A 20415-nucleotide genomic window follows, 5' to 3' on the forward strand; every position below is an offset into this window, starting at 1 on the left:
TTTGCTCCTTGTAACAATCCATTATTTTTTTTTAATTTTTTTAACATTTGTTCATTTTTTTTGATAGACAGCGAGTGGAGGAGGGGCAGAGAGAGGGAGACACAGAATCCAAAGCAGGCTCCACGCCCTGAGCTGTCAGCACAGAGCCCGACACGGGGCTCGAACTCACGGACAGCGAGATCATGACCTGAGCCGAAGTCGGACGCTTAACCGACTGAGCCACCCAGGCTCCCCTGTAACAGTCTGTTATTATAAGCCCATGCTACAGAGGGGCCTGCAGCTCAGAGTACTGGAGTGCTTACCCAGGGCCATGTGGTAGCCTAGCCTGGCACAAACCTCATTCTGATTTTAAACCCTGTGTCCTTTCCTTTGCCACTCCAAGCTGCACCAAATGCCTCAGGTACATGAAGAGGCTATGGAGGACTAGGAGAACTGGGCTCTAACAGAGCTCTGAGTAACTCTGAGAAGGTCACATCCCTTCTCTGATCTCAGCTCCTTCACCTAGAGATTCCCTTCTAAGTCTTAACCACCAGCGATTTTAGCTCTTGGTTCCTTTGAGGAGAACTGACCCATGTGTGAGTTCTCCTGGGACCCTCTTCCCTCCATGGCTACCTGTCTGATGACATAACGCAGTGTAGAGTGAAGACAGACAAGAGGAAATGCCTCCCACACCCACACTCTGGGCCCTTGAAGGTAACTGCAGTAAGATCTTTTCTAAAGAGGCTAAAATAATTTGTTCTTGTGAGCTTGTCTGATTTCCACTTAGCCAGGCACTCAGATCCCCAAGTCCACGGATAATCAGAAGCTGGCCACGCACCACTGAAAACAGCTCCAAAGTGGGAACAACTTAAAGTCCACAAGCAGAGAGATGATTATCAAAATCACCGTGGTGCTGAGTATTGAAAGTATGGTTATGAGTATTTTTTGGAGATGCAGACATGGACTGTGTTTTGACAAAAAGTGGAGTAAAACAAATCAAACTAAAAAACTGCATGTTTGGTATAATCTCATCTCTTTAAAATAATACTCAGGGGCGCCTGGGTCACTCAGTTGGTTAAGTATCCAACTTCAGCTCCCGTCATGATCTCAGTGAGTTTGAGCCCCAAGTCCGGCTCTGTGCTGACAGCTCAGAGCCTGCAACCTGCTTTGGATTCTGTGTCTCCCTGTCTCTGTCCCCACCCCCCCCCCCCCCCACACACACACCCACACCCCCGCCACTCATGCTCTCTTTCTCAAAAATAAATAAACATTTAAAAAATAATAATAATAATCAGAGTAGGAAATATGCCAAAATGATACATGGTTACCTATAGAAATTGGCAGTATGGGCATATATATGATCAGGAAGAAAACGGTTTACTTTTATTTTTTTATTAAAAATTTTATTTAATGTTTATTTATTTTTGACAGAGAGAAAGACAGAGCATGAGCAGGAGAGGGGCAGAGAGAGAGGGAGACATAGAACCTGAAGCAGGCTCCAGGCTTCCAGCTATCAGCACAGAGCCCGACGTGGGGCTCAAACTCATGAACCACAAGATCATGCCCTGAGCCAAAGTCGGATGCTTAACTGATTGAGCCACCCAAGCACCCCAGGAAGAAAACATTTTTTAAAGTTGGCAATAATAATCTTAACTTCTTCTATCAATATTTTTCATCCGAGTTCTGAGTCGTGGCACACACCAAGTCACCTGCCATCATTGTAAGGAAAGATAGCAAGTGTCTCCCAATCTTAGACCCACACCCCTTCAGGATGATCAAAAAATACCCTCACAGGTCCTGCAGCTCAGTGTTCACTTTGGCAAAAAGACATCTAAGGACACCAGACTTTCAGCTTTATATTTCTAACCCGGAGTTTCTCGTTTGATGTGCCTTGGATCAGTAATATGACAGTGTTAAGGAATTACTGGATAAAGGCTACCATATTCAAACACGGGGAAGTTCACATCTCGGTTTTAATGACTTACGAGAGGTTTCTCTGTGGAACGATCCTGCAAGAGGGACATATTAGATGTATCATTTGCAGATGAAGTTCACCGACACCTTCTATTTTAGGACTATCTCAAGGGATGGCAGCTCTACAGATTCAGGGATATCTGGGGAAGTGCAGTTCCTATTCCCTCAGCCTTCTAGCCCTGTGCTTTTCAGTCTTGGCTGCACACTAGGGTCACCTGGGCAGCCTTAAAAACAAATCCGTTGGTCTGGGTCTGGTCTGGATTTGGTCTGGGGAGCAGTCTGAGCCAGGGCTGAGAACCACTTCTCCCTAGCACCATCATAATTGTACATGCTGAGAAGTCAACATCAGATTGGGATCCAACCTCAAAATGATTCACGTACCATCTACTTTTGAAGCTAAATGGAACTTCAAAGGACATCTACTTCAATCTCTCATTTTACAGAAGAAGAGACTGAAGTTCCCAAAGGATCAGTCCCCCACCTCCTCCAGTGCTTGTTCTGGTCAGTGACGGGCTGTACCTTGGGCCCCCAGCCTCTGGACCACAGGACCCTTCATTCAGAGGTTGAAGCAAAAGAAACCTTCAGATCTCCAAGGCCATTTTGCCGCCAGAAGTTGCTTATCAGGCCACCCCCTCTCTCTGGCAGGTGGACCCTGACTCAAATTAAATTCAGACGCAAGTCCTCTTCCTAAAAGGATGAGAAGCCAGGAGACTATAGGCTCGCAAGGATAGGAAGCCCACATGGGCAGTGGAGCAAACATTGATGCATCCTTAGGCTGCTAGAGCAGACAGCAGGTACTTTCTCTCTCTGCTCACCTCACCTCCATCGCAAACAGCCTGAATGCTGTCATACACACCTTTAAAATCAAGAGACTCCTGCAGACCTGTAACAACCCTCTGAGTTGATGGCTTTGGCCCCTACCCTCTTCTGGCAATACTTTTGCCCCTGAACATGGAATTTTGCGGTAAAAATCTCCATACTTTTCAGTTTCACATCCTGTACCTCTGACTACACCCCCATTTCTCGTTTTAAGTTTATTTATTTTGAGAGATAGAGAGTGCACACACGTGAGCTGGGGAGGAGAAGAGAGAGAGGGAGAGAGAGAGAATCCCAAGCGGGCTCCACACTATCAGTGCAGACCCCAATGGTGGGATTCGAACTTATGAACCATGAGCTCATGACCTGAGCTGAAATCAAGAGTCAGATGCTTAACCAACTGAGCCACCCAGGTGCCCCAACTCCCCCCTTTCAACCTTAAGATTCCATTATTTCTCTCTCTTTAGCAGCTTGAGAAAGAAACCTATGAGCATTGGAGAGAGTGTAGCCTCCTATTGACCAGCTCTTGGCCTCTGGTCCCCACAACTCCAGGACACCTTTGCATCCAGGGGGCTGTTCCCTCAGAGACCCTCCATCCTACAGAAGAATCTCTAGGCGCCCTTCTAAACACCAGGCCCACAGCTAAGCTCCCTGAGAAGTATCTCCAGTGAGCTCTAATCTGACCTCTGTGTGCTTACGAGCGGGAAGAGGGAGTGAGTCATAGCAGACAGAAGAGCCCTGTGGGTTCCTTCAGAGTTCAAACTCATTCTGGTGTCTGATACCCTCCCCCCTAGGCAGGTTGGGTGGGGCTGCAGGTCGCTTCTACCTGGAAGCAGAGCTAAGCAGCAGCCGGTCCTGAGGGAAGCCCCTTTCCTAAGGCTGCACAAGTAGCGTGGGTCTCACGCTCAAAGGGTCTATCTTTTCCGCCTGTTGGTGTCTGTGAGTTTTATCAGTGGAAAGGTAACGGTTCACAAGTTCTTCAACTTCCTGAACAACATCCCAGATCAACCAGCACTCCCACACCTGCCCTGCGGTCCAGGAGATGGCGCCAGGAACTGGACCCTTACCAGGCCCAATCTATTTCTGCGTGGATTAAGGTTCAGCCAGGGTGTACGGGTCCATAATGAAAGCTCCCTTATTACGGGCATCCCGCCTAGGGAAGCAGCAAAGCTAATTGCCCAGCTTCTCGTCGCCCCCCCCCCCCCCCTTCGCCCCCTTCGCTTCCTCCTAGGTGCAGAAATAAGAGCCGTTGCAGCCCCTAAGCCACCTTCCGGAACAATTCCAGCTCCGGGAGGCCACGCAGGCTCCACGCACCCAGAGCTGTGCGCACTGTCCGCGGCAACCTGCCTGGGTGCCCACCCCATCCGCCCACCCGAGGGTCCCCTCTTGAGATTCCTACCATGGCCCCCGCAGTGGCTGGACCCGCTTCTGGGAGCTCTCAGCTGGCTCTCCGGCTCATCCCACCGCCCCGGGGTCGCCACTTGCTCCGTGACTCTCCAGGCTTCCCTAGACGCGGGTTTCCCGGACGGGACGTCCACAGCTTCCCAGCAGCCAAGTGGCCCCGCGACTCCTGGGTGCGCAGCGCGCTCGGGGATGCCCTGCAGGTGGGGTTGTTAGAGGAGCTCCGGGAGAATGCACGCGGAGTCTGCGTGTCATCTGAGGATCTGAGGTTCTGCAGGAGCCCTTCCACAGCCGGGAGCCTCCGCGTTCAACTAGGGGCGTTTGCAGAGTTTGCGAAGTCCCTGCTGTGCGTCCCGGCCCAGCCTCCCCACTTCCCCGAAAGCTAGGGAGGGGGAGCTCCTTTCACAATAAAAGCCCTGACCCGGGCTCTGGCAGCCACAGCTGCCTCGAGCAGGGGCCCAGGTGCTAGGAAGGATTGGGTCCCGCCCGCCCCGCGCTGATCTGAGGCAAGGCGCGCGGAGCAGGGTCTGGCAAGTCGCCTCGATTCCTCCTCCGAGGTGTGAGGGTGCTCCTCGAGCCCGGGCAGTCATGGGAGGGAGGAGGGAAGGAGCGGGGAAAGGGGAGGACGGGGCCGGCCCATCGAGGGTCGCCAAAACTATGCTCTTCCTTGCAAAGCCAAGGGAAGATCAGTCTTTTCACTGGCGTCTCCTAACCTTATTTGGGCTCAGCCCCAAGGGCGTTTTGGAAGGAAATATGGTAGGAAAATCCTTTTATCACTTTGGACGTTTGTCACAATGAACATTTTCCCCCCTTGAGAACTAATCAGTGTTTAAGTCGCTGGAAGTAAGTGGCTGATACCGATCCCTCTGCTATGGATGCATAGAGTGTTTGTGTCCCCTGGGCCACAATCGAAGCAGGACCTAAGGGTCTGGCTAGGCTTGGAGTCCATAGTCCTGGAATTGGGGGGGGGGGGGGGGCGGTCCCTCTGTTAACAGCTGAGTGACATTTAACAGCTGAGTCACCGTTAACTGGTGCCTGGATGTCTTTGAGACCTCTGTCCCTACATAGTCCAACATTTGGATCTCAGAATTCTTAAGAGGGAAGAGTCAGCAGCAGGGTGCACTGACAGAATCTGGGAACCAGCTGGAAAAATTACCCTCTGAGATGGAAACTAACAAGAATCATCACTAGATGGTCTGAAACCAGCTTCCCAGGAGTCACCTGCCATGCTTTGAGGTTGTCACTGATGACAGTGCTTCTAAAGGAGGACAAATATTCAGAGGGTTTCCTTAAATTGTGTATGATGGTCAGGAGACTAATGGAAGGGAAAGGATTTCTTCAGTCCTTTTTATGTTCTGGATGCTTTCCACAGATTATTTCATTTCATCGTTACAAACAGTCCTAAGAGAGAAGATTTATCATCACCATTTTACAAGTGAGGAAACAGGATTAGGGAGCTGAAGTGACTTTCCTGAAGCCAGATAGCGAGTAAGTCGTTTTTCACAAACCAAAAAGCCTATTCCTTAGAGCATGAGAGGAAGAGGAAGAAATTGATAAACCAGGAACAGGAGGCAGGATGCAGTGCTAAAAACTGCAGCATTCTGGGGATTAGGGTGTAAGGGGAGCACAGAAGAACCTGAGCCCTGGATGAGGACAGTGAGGGGGGAGGAAGCAGACCCTGCAGACTGTCTCATGCAGACTGCTGAGGAAATAATGTGGTCTTTTGAGTCTCCTTTTCTGACTGCAGTGTACATTCTAGGGGCGCCTGGGTGGCTCAGTCGGTTTCAACTCAGGTCACGACCTCATGGTTCGTGAGTTCAAGCCCTGCGTCAGGCTCTGCACTGTCAGTACAGAGCCTGCTTGGGATTCTCTCTTGCTCCCTCTCTCTCTGCCCCTCCCCCATGTGCTCTCTTTCTCTCTCTCTCAAAATAAATAAACATTAAAAAGAAAAAGACGTAGATTCTTGGCTGTGACTCTTTACACACATTTATGTATAAATGTCATTAAAACCAAGTTTTATAAAACATTATTACATGTGATGTCCTCTGATGTTTTCTATTCTATCCCATTTTAATTATTTGTAACAGTGGGCTCAAATAATTATGTTAATTTCAATAGTATCCACTAATAAGTACCGTATGAAAAACACTACACTAGGGAGTGGAGCAGACATATTCCTTTAAATTAACGTTTTCAAAGGGTTTTGTGGTATTCTTCAGAATTTATCTGTTATGTATCAAAAGAATTTAAGAGGGAGGGATTCTGTTGGCCAAGTTTGAGAACACTGAGCACAGCTAAACAGACTCTCTCTTTTTGGCAGTAGGACTTGTCAGAGCCTTTAATGCGACTACTATGAATTGAGATTTTCAGAGAAAAGAGGAAAGTGCCCAGTTTTTTCCAGATTTACTGGATGCTAAACTCTTTTTCTGTGGATTCATGGGACACACTTGGGCATAACGGTTCTAGGACCTGGCCTAGCCAGGTGAACTGTCAACATAAGAACAGAGAGTCAAAATCCTGCATTCTGAAGGCAGACTCCCAAGTTCGGCCTTATTTTGTTCACCTGATACTCTGCTCAGCTAAGGAGGCGCCCAGATGGTGAATGTAGGAACTCCATTTGTAAATGAACAACTGCCACTTTTGTAACCCAGACTGAATGGAAGCAGTCAGTAGTCCAGGAAGCCCCACAGCCGGGTAAGCAGATAAAACTGAGTTCTGGCCCTGCTGAACTGAGGTCACACCTGGATCTGCAGTGACTCCAGGGGCCCTTCACAGAATCCTGCCTAGAAAAAGCACCTCCCTTTCTTTATTAACTCCTAGTTCCTTCCAGCTCTGAAGTGCTGTAATTCAGACCACTGGTCCACAGTACCTTAGATGTGATCATTTACTTCCGGGATAACGTGCTCCTGCATAGGGCCATGCCCATGGCTGTGATTCTGTGACCCAACATGTCTACATGCTGACAGTCTCTGACATGCACGTTTTTGTTCCCTGTCCCCCCTGCTTCCTCACTCTCCATGCATTATTCGCCGCACACTCTGTGATTGGTGTTAATGTCAAGAACAAGTAAGAGGTACCACTGCATTAGAAAACTGTCTGGCTGTCTACTTACACTGCATATACATGAGCCCTGTGACCCAGCAAATCCTAGACCTTTACCCAACAGAAATGCCTACACATGTGCATCAAAAGCCATGTAAAGGAAAGTTCACAGCAGCATTATTTGCAATGGTCCCAAACAAGAAACAACCCAAATATCCATTAACAGTAGAAACATTATGTAGATTGTGGTGTATTCACACAACAGAGTGCTTTATAGCAATGGCAATTGGTGAACAACAGTCACACACAAACATTCTGTGGAGGGAAAGAAGCCAGCCAGGAAAACAGGCCTACGTAGGCGTTCATTTACATGAAATACACAGACAGGCAATGTTGATATCTGCTGTTAGAAGTCAGGTGACTGGTTACCTAGGGGAAAGTCAGGACTGGGAAGGAGATATGAAGAGGGCCTTTGTGGTGTTGCTAGTGTTTTTTGTTTGTCAATCTGGCTACTAATTTTGGTATCAATTACAAATGAAAATAAATCAAGCTGTAGTACTTAAGATATGTGCATCTTTCTGTATGCACATGAAACAAAAATTAGCACATACTGTCTCTAGCCTCAAAGGACTCACAATCTATCCTAGGAGGCTCCAAACTTTTAATATTATTCATTTCAGTAGCAATAAGTTTTTGAATATATCCCCCAATATGTGCATTACCTACCTACAAGTTACTTAAGTGTACCACTTTGTTTTCTACCTATTATTAAATGTGCGACAACAAAAACAACAACAAAATTTTGAAAGGGTAAGGTTAATATAGCAGAAGTAGAAATCTAAATGTTTCTTTTCACACCTTAAGGGGTCTTTCTATAACATGAATGGGCTGCTCACGTCTCATTCTGAAAACCAGTGGCCAGCCTGATGGGAAAGGACAACAGGTGAATATTTCAGTGCAAGAAAAGGTAAATAGGAGAAGCTATGGAAACTGCAAAGAAGTAAGCCTTCCACCTTCTCCCCCACCTGAGGGGGACTTCCCAGACCTAAGGCCTGCGCTTGGGGACAGGGCTTTCCTGTAGAGCTGCTGGAAGTACAGACAGCATCTCATACCTTGAACTTGAGACTTAAATCAGACTCAGCCTTCTGGGCTTTGAAGATTTGATGACAGCAAAAAATAAATAAATAAATAAAAATAAAAGGGTCATTTTAAAGTTCTGAACCAAACTTAGTTTTGTGGGAGGTGGAGATTTATAACTCTGGGTCTAACTATTCTTTTCTGCCAGGAAAACAGGACTTCCCTTAAACTCCACACCCCTCAATCTCAACACACACACACACACACACACACACACACACACACGCGCTACCCATACATATGTACCAATGGAACTCCTAGTCATGAAGCGCTCTCTGTGAAAGGGTAGCTTTGGCCAATGAGATGTTAAGTAGAAGTGCCATCACTTCTGGCTGGAAGCTATAAAAGCCAGGGCATGACTGGCCATGTTCCTTCTCTTATGCAGTGACTGAAAAGTTTGTGTCAAGGTGGAGCCCCGTCACCCTGGGTCTCTGGGTGACTATGACAAGCAGAGCCTCCACAAGACCTCGCTGGATATGAGAGTGAGTGAGAAATAAACTTATGCGTTTAACCATTAGACCCACTAAGATGCAAAAATTGTTGCTATAGTATAACTTAATCCATCCTGGTCACATGAATAAAATGACTTTGGAGAAGAGTTGCTTGAGAGAACCGTAAATCAGGTTTTGTCTCTCCTCTGCTCAAAACCTCCAGAGACTTACATCTCCCTCAGAGTACAAAAATCCCAGGTCCTACAGGAGCCTGGCAAGTCCTTCCACACTCTGCTTGTCTATCATCACCACCTGCACTCTCTCACTGCCTGTGCCCCAGGAGACACCCTCCTCATTATTGTTTCTAGCATTCTCCAGGCCCTATGCCACCTTATGATCTTTGCACTTGCTCTTCCCTCTGACCGAAATGCCCTGTATTTGCTCCTTCATCTCCTTCAGGTCTTTGCTCATGTAACCTCCTCAGCGAAGCCTTCCCTGGCTTCTGTATTTAAGACTACACATGTTGATCCCCCTTGGGTTTTATCTTGTAATTTTTTTTTCTGAGATAGACAACTTGTTGAGTGCTATGTTGAGAGTTTTTCAATGTAGATAACCAATACACCCCTCCTTTCTAGAAGCAGCACTCCATATATTACTTTCTTTCAGAATGCAAGCTGCCTGGCAGTTGGCCCTTCCCAGGGTGCTGGTAGGGCCTCTGGTTACACAGTGGATCTTGCAAGCAGGAAACATTCAGCTGAGACAGGTTGGTGCTGGTGGGGAATATTTTTACTATTTCTACTAGAGGGCCCTTCCTGCTTCATCAGGAGTGAGTCTATCTTTACCCTCACCAGTTCTAAGGAGTCAGATTTCCAGTTTGCTCTAATGATGTTTTACGGTCCTTATAAATTTGTAACCCAGGCAGCTGCCCAAGGGGTACACTCTTTACTACGGTTCCATGTCTAGCTCCATTCCAGACTTACTAAATCAGAGTTTCCAATGCTTGAGAATCTGTATTTTTTTTAAATTCTAAAGCACACTCAGGGCTGAGAACTGCTAAGCTAAGCAATTCTTCTTCCTTGGTTCTCACATCCAAATGGAGAACCTCTCCCTCTCTCTCTCTCTTTTCTCTCTCTCTCTCTCGAGACACATGTCTGAAGAAGGCTCCAGGCTCTGAGCTGTCAGAGCAGAGCCTGACATGGGGCTCGAACTCACAAGCTGTGAGATCATGACCTGACCTGAAGTCGGAGGCTTCACCACCTTGCACCACCCAGGTGCCCCCCCAAATGGCCATTCTAAATGACTATGGAATCTCCTTCTGTCCATTCTCACTACCATTTCTTTGGCTCAAACTTTTGTCTCATTCACAATACTCCTGGAGAGACCTCAGAACTAGTGTCCCAGGCTCTGCTTTTACTCCCTCCCATCTATCCTGCACATCACAGCTGAAATACGGACTTGCCACTGGCCTATTCCCCTGTAATTCTCAGGATTAAATGCAAATTCCTCAGCATGGCTTTCAAAGTCCTTCAAGGTCTGACTCATAATTACTTCTTCAGGGCGCTTACATTTCTAAATCTTCTTAAGTGGTTTTCTCCATCTAAAAGCCTTTTCTCGATACACTCTTATTTCTAACTAACCCTCTCACCCATTCACTTCCACCCTGAATCTTCTCTATCCTGAAGACATGGAACAGCAGGTTCCCTGAGATTACTCTATTGCAAATATGATCTTGTTAGTGTCTCTCATGGACCCTGAACTCCCTAGAGGAAGGGACCATTCTGGGTCTTCATCCTCCATTTGCCTAGCAGCAAGTAGTTACTCAGCAAATGCTTCTGAGTAAAAGAATAAGACAGAAGACTGGGGTTCAATGCTGAATCTACTGCTCACAAAGCATAGGTACTCGGGAGAGCAACTTCTCTCCCACAGGCTTCAAAGTTCCTCATCTGACAAATCAGAACCCTTAACCCTGTCCAGTCCACCTCCTTGGGTTCCTGCAACCATGTAACATGTTCATATAAATTACATCATCAAAACAAGGCCTGTCTTGGGGCGCCTGGGTGGCTCAGTCGGTTGAGCGTCTGACTTTGGCTCAGGTCATGATCTCACCCGGTCTGTGGGTTCTAGCCCTGCGTTGGGCTCTGTGCTGACAGCTCAGAGCCTGAAGCCTGCTTCAGACATGTGTCTCCCTCTCTCTCTGCCCCTCCCCTGCTCATGTTCTGTCTCTCTCTCTCTCTCTGTCAAAAATAAATAAACATTAAAAAAAATAAAAAATAAAAAAATAAAACAAGGCCTGTCTCATGTTAAACTTTGAAAAATATTTGTTTAATCCACGAATGAATGAGAAACTTCTCTTGCAGCAGAGAATTCTAACATCCAATTTACCTTCTCTCTTTTCTTTTCATTCATGGAAACCCTATATTTTAGGGGGGCAGCAGTGTACTCAGCCCCCCAAAATTATGTTTCACGACCTCCTTTGCATAAAGGGATAGCCAATGAGAAATAAATGGAAGTCATTAAGTGGGGCCCACAGAAAGCTTTTAAAGGAGGTGGGATCCCTTAGGTTACAGCAAATGTTAATTCTCCTTCCTTCTGCTGTGAGCTGAGCACGTATTTTTGCTCCACTGTTGTTAGGCTTGGCCATGGACTCATTTCAACCACTACAATGTAAGCAAACAGAGGTACTGTATATACTATTCAGTATCACATGGCTTTCGTTCTGGTGATTCACCACGTAAAGAAGCCTTGAGTAGCCACTAGCCTCCAGTCTGAGCCGGAAAGCAAGACATGTGGGATAGAACTAAGCTCAACTCACTGCCTAGAGCCAAGCCCATTCAACCCACAGGCATGAGAATAAATGCTTATGGTTGGAAGTCACTGAGTTTTGGAGAGCTTTGTCACGAAGCATTATTGTGGCAAAAGTTGAGTGATATAGGTAGGATGGCTAAGCTTTTAGAGAGCCAACCCAGGACAAAAGCGTTGTCAGGCCAAAAAAAGGTATGTTACACCCCCCAAATCCCATAGTAATATGATAGATACCAAATAATTATGTATGTATGTGTTATTACTTCAACATAAAAATATGGAAATCGGTGTTTGTTAAAAATTATGTACTATCTACTTTTGTTTCATAAATGCTATTTTGTTCTGGCATTTATTTAATGTCAGAATATGGCCCTTTTGCATATAACAACATGAAGAGACACCTCTACTTACACAGCCAAAGTCAACTCCTGTCAACAAGCTCTTATAATCAAGAGAGAATTGCTACTGTGTGAAGTTCTTTTAGAATCTGCAGTCAATGTCTTTAACATGGTGAAGAATTTCTTTGCCAAACTCAGGCAGAATAAAAATCTTGGCACTCTGGGCTCGGACAGAGCATCTGTGATGCCTGGTGACACATCTGGCTTTGTTGCTTTGGTGAAGAAACATGCTCCTCATCTCAACCTGCAGCCGTGTCACCTGGTGACTCTGCCAGCCATCCTGAAAAGATTGTGTCTATTTCTACAAAGTGTTGTCAACCTCCTGAAAGCCAGGACTGCCACACTATTTCAAGAGGTTTTGTCAAGAAATGGGAGCTAAGAGTAAGTTCATGGCTGCAAAAGACGTTAACTAGCTTTCCAGAGGACCTGTCTGAAACATTTGGTTGACTTTCAAATGAAAGTTCTTCCCAAAGAAAACAAAACACTGATTCAAAAAGATATACACACACACACACACACACACACACACACACACACACACACACCCATGTTTCCTGCAGCATTATTTATGATAGCCAAGATATGGAAGCAACCCAAGTGTCTATCTGTAGATGAAGGGATAAATAAGATGTGATGTATATACAAACAATGGAATATTACTCTGCCATACAAAAGAATGTAATCTCACCATTTGCAACAACATGGATGAACCTAGACAGTATTATGCTAAGTGAAATAAGTCAGATTAAGAAAGACAAATATCATATTAGTTCACTCATGTAGAATTTAAGAAACAAAACGAAGAAAAAAGGAACACAAAAACAGACTCTTATGGGTGTCTGGGTGGCTCAGTTGGTTAAGCCTCCAACTCTTGATTTCAGCTCAGGTCCTAATTTCATGGTTCATGGGATCAAGCCCCACATCAGGCTCTGCCTATTCTCAGACTCTTCCTATTCTCTCTCTCCTTCTTTCTTTGCCCCTTCTCCACTCGCTTTTTTTTCCCTCTGTCTCTTTTTCTCAAAATAAATACATAAACTTAAAAAAAAACCTCTTAAATACAGAGAAGAAACTGGTGGTTTGTTAAAGGGGAGTTGGGTGGAGAATGGGTAAAACAGATAAAGGGGATTAAGAATATACTTATTGCAGCGCACCTAGGTGGGTCAGTTGGTTAAGCATCCAACTTTGGCTCAGGTCATGATCTCATGGTCTGTGAGTTCGAGCCCCGCATCAGGCTCTTGCTGACAGCTCAGAGCTTGGAGTCTGCTTTGGATTCTGTGTCTCCCTCTCTCTATGCCCCTCCCCCACTCTCTCTCTCTCTGTCTCTCCCAAAATTAAATAAACATTAAAAAATTTTTAAAATAAAAATAAAAATTACTGCTCCAGAAAGCAGTAACTATGGGCAAGCCATTTACATTTATTATAAAAGCAAATACAAAATGATGCCTTCCCTCTCTATCCCATAGTCTTTGTGAGAAATGAGAGGAAATAATTTACATAAGACATATTCTTTTTTTTTTAATTTTTTAATGTTTTATTTATTTTTAAGACAGAGAGAGACAGAGCATGAGTGGGGATGGGGCAGAGAGAGAGAGGGAGACACAGAATCTGAAACAGGCTCCAAGCTGTCAGCGCAGAGCCCAACGTGGGGCTTGAACTCACAAACTGTGAGATCGTGACCTGAGCCGAAGTCAGACGCTCAATTGACTGAGCCACCCAGGCACCCCTATGTAAGACATATTCTTTAAGCTTATAAGTATTTAGGTAGCCAAGGATCCATACTTAGTTTACTGTTATGAGTAAATGAACAGTGTTAATAATTGTATTTATTTAAAAATTTTTTAAATTCCAGCATAATTAACACAGGCGTTATATTAGTTTTAGGTGTACAGTACAGTGACTCAACAATTCTATACATTACTCAGTGCTCATCAGGATAAGTATACTTTTAATTCCTTTCACCTATTTCACCTATCCCCTCACCCACCTCCCCTCTGGTAACCATGTTTGTTCCCTATAATTAAGAGTCTGTTTTTTCATTTGTCTCTTTCTTTTCTTTAGAAAATATTTGCAAATGATATATCTGATAAGGGGTTAATATCCAAAATGCATAAAGAACTTATACAACTCAACACACACACACACACACACACACACACACACACACTCCAATTTAAAAATGGGCAGAAGACATGAATGGACATTTCTCCAAAGAAGACATATAGATGGCAACAGACAGATGAAAAGATGCTCAACAACACCTATCATCAGGGTAATGTAAATCATAACCACAATGAGATATTACCTCACACATGTCAGAATGACTAAAACCAAAAACACAAGAGAACAAGTGTTGGTGAGTATGTAAAGCAAAAGGAACCCTCTTGCACTGTTGGTGGGAATGCAAACTGGTGCAGCCACTGTGGAAAACAGTATGGAGGTTCCTCAAAAAACTAAAAATAGAATTATGACATGACCTAGTAATTCCACTACTGGTTATCTACCCAAAGAATATGAAAACACTAATTTGAAAAGATATATGCATCCCTAGGTTTATTGCAGTATTATTTACAATAGCCAAGATATGCAAGCAACCAAAGTGTCTGTCCACAGATGAACAGATAAAGAAGATGTGGTATATCCAATGGAGTATTACTCAGTCATAAAAAATAATGTAATCTCACCATTTGCAACAACATGGCTGGACCTAGAGGATATATGCTAACTGAAATAACTTCAATCAGAGAAAGACAAATACCATATGATTGCATTCATATGTGGAATTTAAGAAACAAAACAAAGAAAAAATAATTGTATTTTTCTCTGGAATTCTAACTCTAGTTTTCACTCATAAAACAGTCATAGTACAACCAAGCAGAACATAATCACACTTAAAGGTTAATTCCCTGGACTAACCTAAAGAGTGAAGAACACCAGTATCTTGTTTTTGTACTTATTTATCTAGTGTTCCAAGTGCATGCAACAAGGTAAGTATTGATTATTTCAGTGAATATTAAGGTTTATGATCTTCTCACCATTACACACTTTAGAGACATTGTAATAAAGAGTGTCATTCCATTAATGATGTTTGATTTGCTGATAGCTTTCAAACATGGGATCAGCCCCATCCCTCCCTCTTCTCTTATTGATCCGCAGCTGGACAGGCCTATAAGAAACCCTGCAGGCTCTCTTCCAGATGACAGTGAGAAGTTCAAACTATGCAAGCCCCTGAGGCATAGTAGGACCCCTCACCCCAACTCTACTCCCCACACAAAAAAGAGTATCCAAATGGCCAATAAGCAGATGAAAATGGTACTCAGCCTCATTAGACATTAGGGAAATATAAATTAAAACCACTAAGCTACCTCTGTACTGACACCAGATAGTTACTATTTAAAAAAAAACTAAGTAAAGGGAGAAGGTAGAGAAACAAAGACTCTCAGACATTGCTGGAAGCAATATAAATCATTACAACTATTTTGTAAACTTTTGGCAGTATCTGCTAAAGCTAAACATATGTCCAACTTATGAAGCAACAATTCCACCCATATAGTAATTAATTAGTTAATACAAATTTATATAAATGTAGATAGATAGATAGATAGATAGATAGATAGACAGATGAGCAAATAGTTCAGCCAAAGGCATGTAACATAATGTTCGTAGTAGGTTTATTCACAATAGCACCAAATCTGAAACCACCTAAATATCCATCAACCGGTGGTATAGTCAGTTAATTGAATAGTACTCAGCAATTTTAAAAGCCTCTGTTAACTTCTTACTTGACATGTCTCTGGAGGCAAAGAAAACAAAAGCAAAAATGAACTACCAGGACCTCATGAAGATAAAAATCTGCACAGCGAAGGAAACAATCAGCAAAACTAAAAGGCAACTGATAGAATGGGAGAAGATATTTGCAAATGACATATAAGATAAAGGGTTAGTATCCAAAATCTATAAAGAACTTATCAAACTCAACACCCAAAAAACAAATAATCCAGTGAAGAAATGGGCAAAAGACATGAATAGACACTTTTCCAAAGAAGACATCCAGATGGCTAACAGACACATGAAAAGATGCTCAACAGCACTCAACATCAGGAAAATACAAGTCAAAACCACAATGGGATACCACCTCACACCTGTCAGAATGGCTAAAATTAACAACGCAGACAACAGATGCTGGCGAGGATGCAAAGAAAGAGGAACCCTCTTGTACTGCTGGTGGGAATGCAAACTGGTGCAGCCACTCTGGAAAACAGTATGGAGGTTCCTCAAAAAATTAAAAATATAACTACCCTATGATGCAGCGATTGCGCTACTAGGAATTTATCCAGAGAATACAGGAGTGCTGATTCGAAGTGGCACATACATCCCCAATGTACACAGCAGCACTATCAACAACAGGAATATTGTGGAAAGAGCCCAAATGTCATTCCACTGATGAATGGATAAAGAAGATGTAAGATATATATATATCTGGCTACTATATAAATGCCATATATGTCCTTTATATGTATATGTATAATGGAATATTACTCAAAAAGGATGGAATCTTGCCATTTGCAACAACGTAGATGGAACTAGAGGTTATTATGCTAAGCGAAATAAGTCAATCAGAGAAAGATAAATATATGATTTCACTCATATGGGGAACTTAAGAAACAAAACAGATAAACATAGGGAAAGGGTATCAAAAATAAGATAGAAACAGAGAGGGAGACAAACCATAAGAGACTCTCAAATACAGAGAACAAACAGGGTTGCTGCAGAGTGTTGGGTGGAGGGATGGGCTAAATGGACAATGGATATTAAGGAGGGCACTTGTTGAGATGAGCACTGGATGTTATATGTAAGTGATGAATCACTAAATTCTATTCCTGAAATCATTATTACACTATATGTTAACTAACTTGGATTTAAATTTAAAAAGTAAAATTAAAAAAGTAAAAAACAATTAATAAAAAATAAAAGCCTCTGCTATACACAACATGGATAAACCTCACAGACTAAATGTGGTGAGGGCATTTAAACATTAAAAAGTACATATTAAATGATTTTATTTGTATGTAGAACAGATGACACTAACTTATAATGATAGCAATAATTAGCATAATTAACCCTTGGGAGGAGGTTGATCAGTAAGAACCACAAGGAAGCCTTATACTATCTCGATCTGGGTGGTGGGCACAATCCATCTCACTGCCTCCACTGAAGACTACCTTGCTATTCTCAAGCCTCCTTTTTCTCACTTAGCAATATATTGTGAGCATTTCCATGTAAATAAAAGTAGCTTTTATCTATTTTAAGTTGCTGTCACCTTTTTTTTTTTTATTAAACATACTTTTAGGAATCTTATCTCCTTAAGTTAATTATAAATGTTACAGGTGTGGGAGCTTCATCTTGCAAATCACATGAAGAAAAGAGAAGTTGGAGCTGTACAGATAGTCAAACCTAGGTTTAAAACTGAATTTTATCACTTATGGCTGTGTTACCTTGTACAAATAATGTACCCATTCAGCCTCGGTTTCCTCATCTTTAAAATGGGGATAATGTGCACCTTATGAAGTCTGTTACAAAGTCTTAGACAGTGAATGGAAGGAACTTAACCCTAACAGGTGCTCATTGAATGACAGCTTTCTTCTCTTCCACACTTGCCAAGGGCTCATAGAGCCCTCAATAATGACTGATTATTGAGTCATTATTGAGTCATATAATGTATATGAGGATTCTCTTTACCTTGCTCTTGTACCCAAATAGAAGTATAGAGAATGAATGAAGAGCAGCATCAACTCAACATGCGTCCTAATGCCAATCACTGCTTATCAAGCTCAGGAGATTGTTTGGCTGACCACATCATTTAAGATCTGAAGATAAATTCTGAGAACTCATAGCAATGGATATCCTGAATTGCTCTTACCAGTCATGGACAGCAATCCCCTCAGAATAAATTAAAAGGAGCCAATGCACTGAGCTTCAAGGATGGCAGGCAGGATTGGACAAAGGCTAGTCCCTGAACCAAGAGTAAGAGAGAAATATTTTAAATAATGAGGGTTTGAAGAACTCAAATAGTTTTACTGTGTGATCAATATTCCATGGGGAAAGCTATTAAGTCTTGAGTCAGCCTTGGGTTTTTTCTAGCTACTGTAAAATGTCCTGGCTTCACAAGGGTGGAGACAGAACTAAGACAAATTCAGGGCAATGAGTACAGTTGATGTCACAATCTGTTCCTCCCTCAGAAGATCTGTGCCTTTAGGGCCTCCTACCTTCCTAACAGGCTCTAACTCAACAACCCCTTGCCATAGGCATCTCACAAACCTTACCCTGAACAAGCCCATCCCACTGTTTTTTACCACCAGCTGATCTTTCTGTGGGATTCATGAAACTATATTTCCTACCAGAGTCCTTGCTTTACCCCATATACGGTTGCCTATCTTCTTATGGTTTTCCTGAGCAACATGAGGACAGATGCCATGACTAACTTATTCACAGTTGTACTCTTGGCACCAATTGTGATGCATGGTACAGAGAATGAGCTTAATAAATGTTTGCTGAGTGAACCAATGCTAAAGTGATTGAATTGTCCAATATATACCATATCTACTAAGTACAGAAATCACTTCACTCGCTCATTTCTTAATTCAATGTTTATTAAGCATCTGCTATGTGCCAAGATCTGTGTGAGGGGCCAGGGTGACAAAGTTGACTAGAACACAGTCCTCTGCCCACAAGGATCTCCAGATGAGAGAGAGAATGTGTGTGGAAGTGAATAATATGATGATAGCTATCAGGAAGAAGTGACCAGGCTGCTCTTGCCACCCAGAGGAGGAAGAATTAAACCTTCCTGACTAGATGAGCTAAAGCATCTAGGACTTGTGGCCAGTGGAGTGTTTCAGGATGAGTAAAATTTCTCCAAGTGGGCAATAGGGGAAGGGGAGGTATTCTAGTCAAAGGGAACTAAATGTTGTGCATCTGGTTGGATTTGGACTTTGCAGAGCAGAAAACTGGGTTTGAATTGGATTTGAAGGACACAAAAGGCCCATCTGCATATGGGTAGCATTTGGAGGCATGGCAGGAAGTGATAGGGAAAAGAATTTAAAACTCTCTCCAAAAAAGTAATAATTTTTTTCTTGGCAACTGGGAATATTTGAAAACATTGTCAAAATAACATCTTCTTTTCTTCCTCCCTGGCAGTCTTTTGGCAGCTAAGCCTTCCTGATCCTCCCTCTGTTTCTCTGTTTCCTCTATTTTCTAACCAACTTGCAACTTTCCCTTTCACAGTCTCAGAATCCCTGCAAGGGTCAATAGGAAAGTATTGCTGCCCCAAGTTAAGAGGAAAACACACACACACACACACACACACACACACACACACACCTGGACTACAGAGGCATGGGGTCTATCCACCCATCCACACATTAATAATGCCTGTCCAGACCCATGAGGTGCTATACACATCTGGAGATATAGTCTCAAAGTTTACTAAGCAAACAAGAGAAAACGGACGAATCCAGAAGCACAGTATGAAATTTTAAAATATACCTCTCAATAACTGGCAAAACAGACAAATATTAGTCAAGGTATAAAATATTTGAAGAATACAAAAACAAAGTTGGCCTAATGGCTCTATGTATAATACTGCAACCACTAATTACAAAATAGACATTCTTTTAAAGTCTGGAATATTTCCCAAAATTGAGTATCCATTGTGCAGTACCAACATATTTCAAAGGACTGAAATCAAACAGAATATATTCTTTGACAACTACTCAACCAAGCTAGCAATCCTCATGTATTCAGAAATTAAGGAATATACTTTTATGTAATTCACAGGTCAAAGAATATATCACAATATAAATTAGAAAAATATTTTGGGGTGACTGGGTGGCTCAGTCGGTTAAGCATCCAACTTCAGCTCAGGTCATGATCTCACGGTTCATGAGTCCGAGCCCTGTGTCAGGCTCTGTGCTGACAGCTCAGAGCTTAGAGCCTGCTTCAGATTCTGTCTCTCTCTCTCTCTCTCTCTCTCTCTCTCTTTCTGCCCCTCCCCCACTCATACTCTGCCTCTGTCTCTCTCAAAAATAAATAAACATTAAAAAACAAACAAAAAAAAGAAAAATATTTTGAACTTAATAAAGATGAAGATAATAAATTTGAAAATGTAGATAAAGAACTGGGAAACTTAGAGCATAAATTCATATACTAGAAAATAAAAGGGTAGAAAAGTCCAAGCAGTCAAAAAATTAAAAAAAAAAAAGAAGACAAATAACAAAGTGTAGAGGAAGAAAATAGTAAAAATGAGAGTAGAAATTAATGAAATATAAAACGAACATACAATAAAGAGTATTAAAGTGAAAAGCTGGTCTTTTGAAAAGACTAATAAAATTGATCAACTTCTAATGAGACTGATAAAAAAATGAGAAGTCACAAATAACCCA

General features: G+C 42.9%; 1 protein-coding gene across 5 annotated transcripts in view; it reads right to left on the bottom strand.

Moving 5' to 3' along the window:
* GASK1A (golgi associated kinase 1A) overlaps window positions 1-20415 on the bottom strand; it is a 93883-nt gene that overhangs the window by 56700 nt on the left and 16768 nt on the right. Inside the window, exon 1 of one of the 5 annotated variants that reach the window (XR_002072275.2) lies at window positions 4169-4622. The exons of 1 other annotated variant lie outside the window; for it this stretch is intronic. Coding sequence is in view for 2 of the 4 variants with exons in the window: in XM_019418879.2 (XP_019274424.2) it covers window positions 4169-4171 (3 nt within the window). In the remaining 2 variants the exon portion in view is untranslated. Of the gene's footprint in view, window positions 1-4168; window positions 4645-20415 lie in introns of those variants that run through there. 3 more of the 5 variants (XR_002072277.2, XM_019418879.2, XM_019418880.2) reach the window with 3 other exon arrangements.

Source organism: Panthera pardus, unplaced genomic scaffold, assembly GCF_024362965.1.
Source record: "Panthera pardus isolate Hobbes unplaced genomic scaffold, ASM2436296v1 HiC_scaffold_16, whole genome shotgun sequence".
NCBI classification, from domain to species: Eukaryota; Metazoa; Chordata; class Mammalia; order Carnivora; family Felidae; genus Panthera; species Panthera pardus.